Below are 1,372 nucleotides of genomic sequence, written 5' to 3'. Positions count from 1 at the left end.
TGCAAACCCTAACTACCGACACTTAATGATTCAAATGGCCCCTTTTTGCAAACCCTAACTACCGACACTTAATGATTCAAATGGCCCCTTTTTGCAAACCCTAACTACCGACACTTAATGATTCAAATGGCCCCTTTTTGCAAACCCTAACTACCGATACTTAATGATTCAAATGGCCCCTTTTTGCAAACCCTAACTACCGACACTTAATGATTCAAATGGCCCCTTTTTGCAAACCCTAACTACCGATACTTAATGATTCAAATGGCCCCTTTTTGCAAACCCTAACTACCGACACTTAATGATTCAATTGGCCCCTTTTTGCAAACCCTAACTACCCACACTTAATGATTCAAATGGCCCCTTTTTGCAAACCCTAACTCCCGACACTTAATGATTCAAATGGCCCCTTTTTGCAAACCCTAACTACCCACACTTAATGATTCAAATGGCCCCTTTTTGCAAACCCTAACTCCCGACACTTAATGATTCAAATGATAACACCACTGCCAGGAACTTACTTATTAGCAGCATCATGAATATGTGGTGAAGCTTGTTCAACCAGTAATGATGAGAACTGTAAGAGTAGGATCCGAACAGCGTCAGACGTGGCAAAGGGGTTATCAGGGTCAATAATTCTATTTATAAACACACTGATGATATTCTCTTCGTTGTCCTGTTCAGGAGCAGGTGGACCCCCTATCAACTTATCACCATCACCATTCTCAAACGAAGCTTGGAAACTTGGTATCAATATCATCTGTAATATCTGAAATATAACATTATTTTTGTAAATCAAGGGCAATAACTCTTGATCTATTTATAAAAATACCATTATCCTCTTTTTACGGAGCAATTTAAGGCGCAATTTTCCATACTTTTATAAAATATTTTGTTTAAACGAAATAATTTATTCATATAAACGAAATAATTTATTCATATAAACGAAATAAGTCATTTGATTAAACAAAATAAGTCATTTGATTAAAACGAAATAATTATTTCGTTAAAATGAAATAGAAAATGTATTTCATTTATTTTGTTTAAATGAAATAATTAATATGTTTAAACGAAATAAGTTATTCGATTAAACGAAATAAGTTAATCGATTAAACGAAATAATTATTTCGTAATAGTAATTTCACCCCCAATCCTACCAATGTGGACAATGCCATTCAGTAGGAAATGAGGGAAATTTAAGATATATTGTATGTGCACAGCTTAGAAAATGGAGTGTTAGTTCGTAGTCTTATCCACCCAAGCTCTTTTTTTAGATTGGAACCATGATCCTTCAGGTCAGTGATATACCTAACTTACCTTCGCTTTTAAATCTTGAGGCCATGTTTGAAGATGAAAAACATAAACAAACTTG

General features: G+C 34.6%; 1 protein-coding gene across 1 annotated transcript in view; it reads right to left on the bottom strand.

The window, feature by feature from the left end:
- Positions 1-521: 521 nt before the first annotated feature.
- Positions 522-1,372, bottom strand: part of LOTGIDRAFT_176729 (hypothetical protein) — a gene marked incomplete at both ends in the record, with an annotated part of 7,473 nt that continues 6,622 nt past the window's right edge. The window contains one exon of the mRNA XM_009056954.1: positions 522-769. Within this exon, the coding sequence (XP_009055202.1) occupies positions 522-769 (248 nt within the window). The remainder of the gene's footprint in view (positions 770-1,372) is intronic.

Source organism: Lottia gigantea (genome assembly GCF_000327385.1).
Source record: "Lottia gigantea unplaced genomic scaffold LOTGIsca_2913, whole genome shotgun sequence".
Lineage (NCBI taxonomy): Eukaryota > Metazoa > Mollusca > Gastropoda > Lottiidae > Lottia > Lottia gigantea.
Note: the sequence above shows the minus strand (reverse complement) of the source record. Positions and strands in the feature narration are given on the sequence as shown.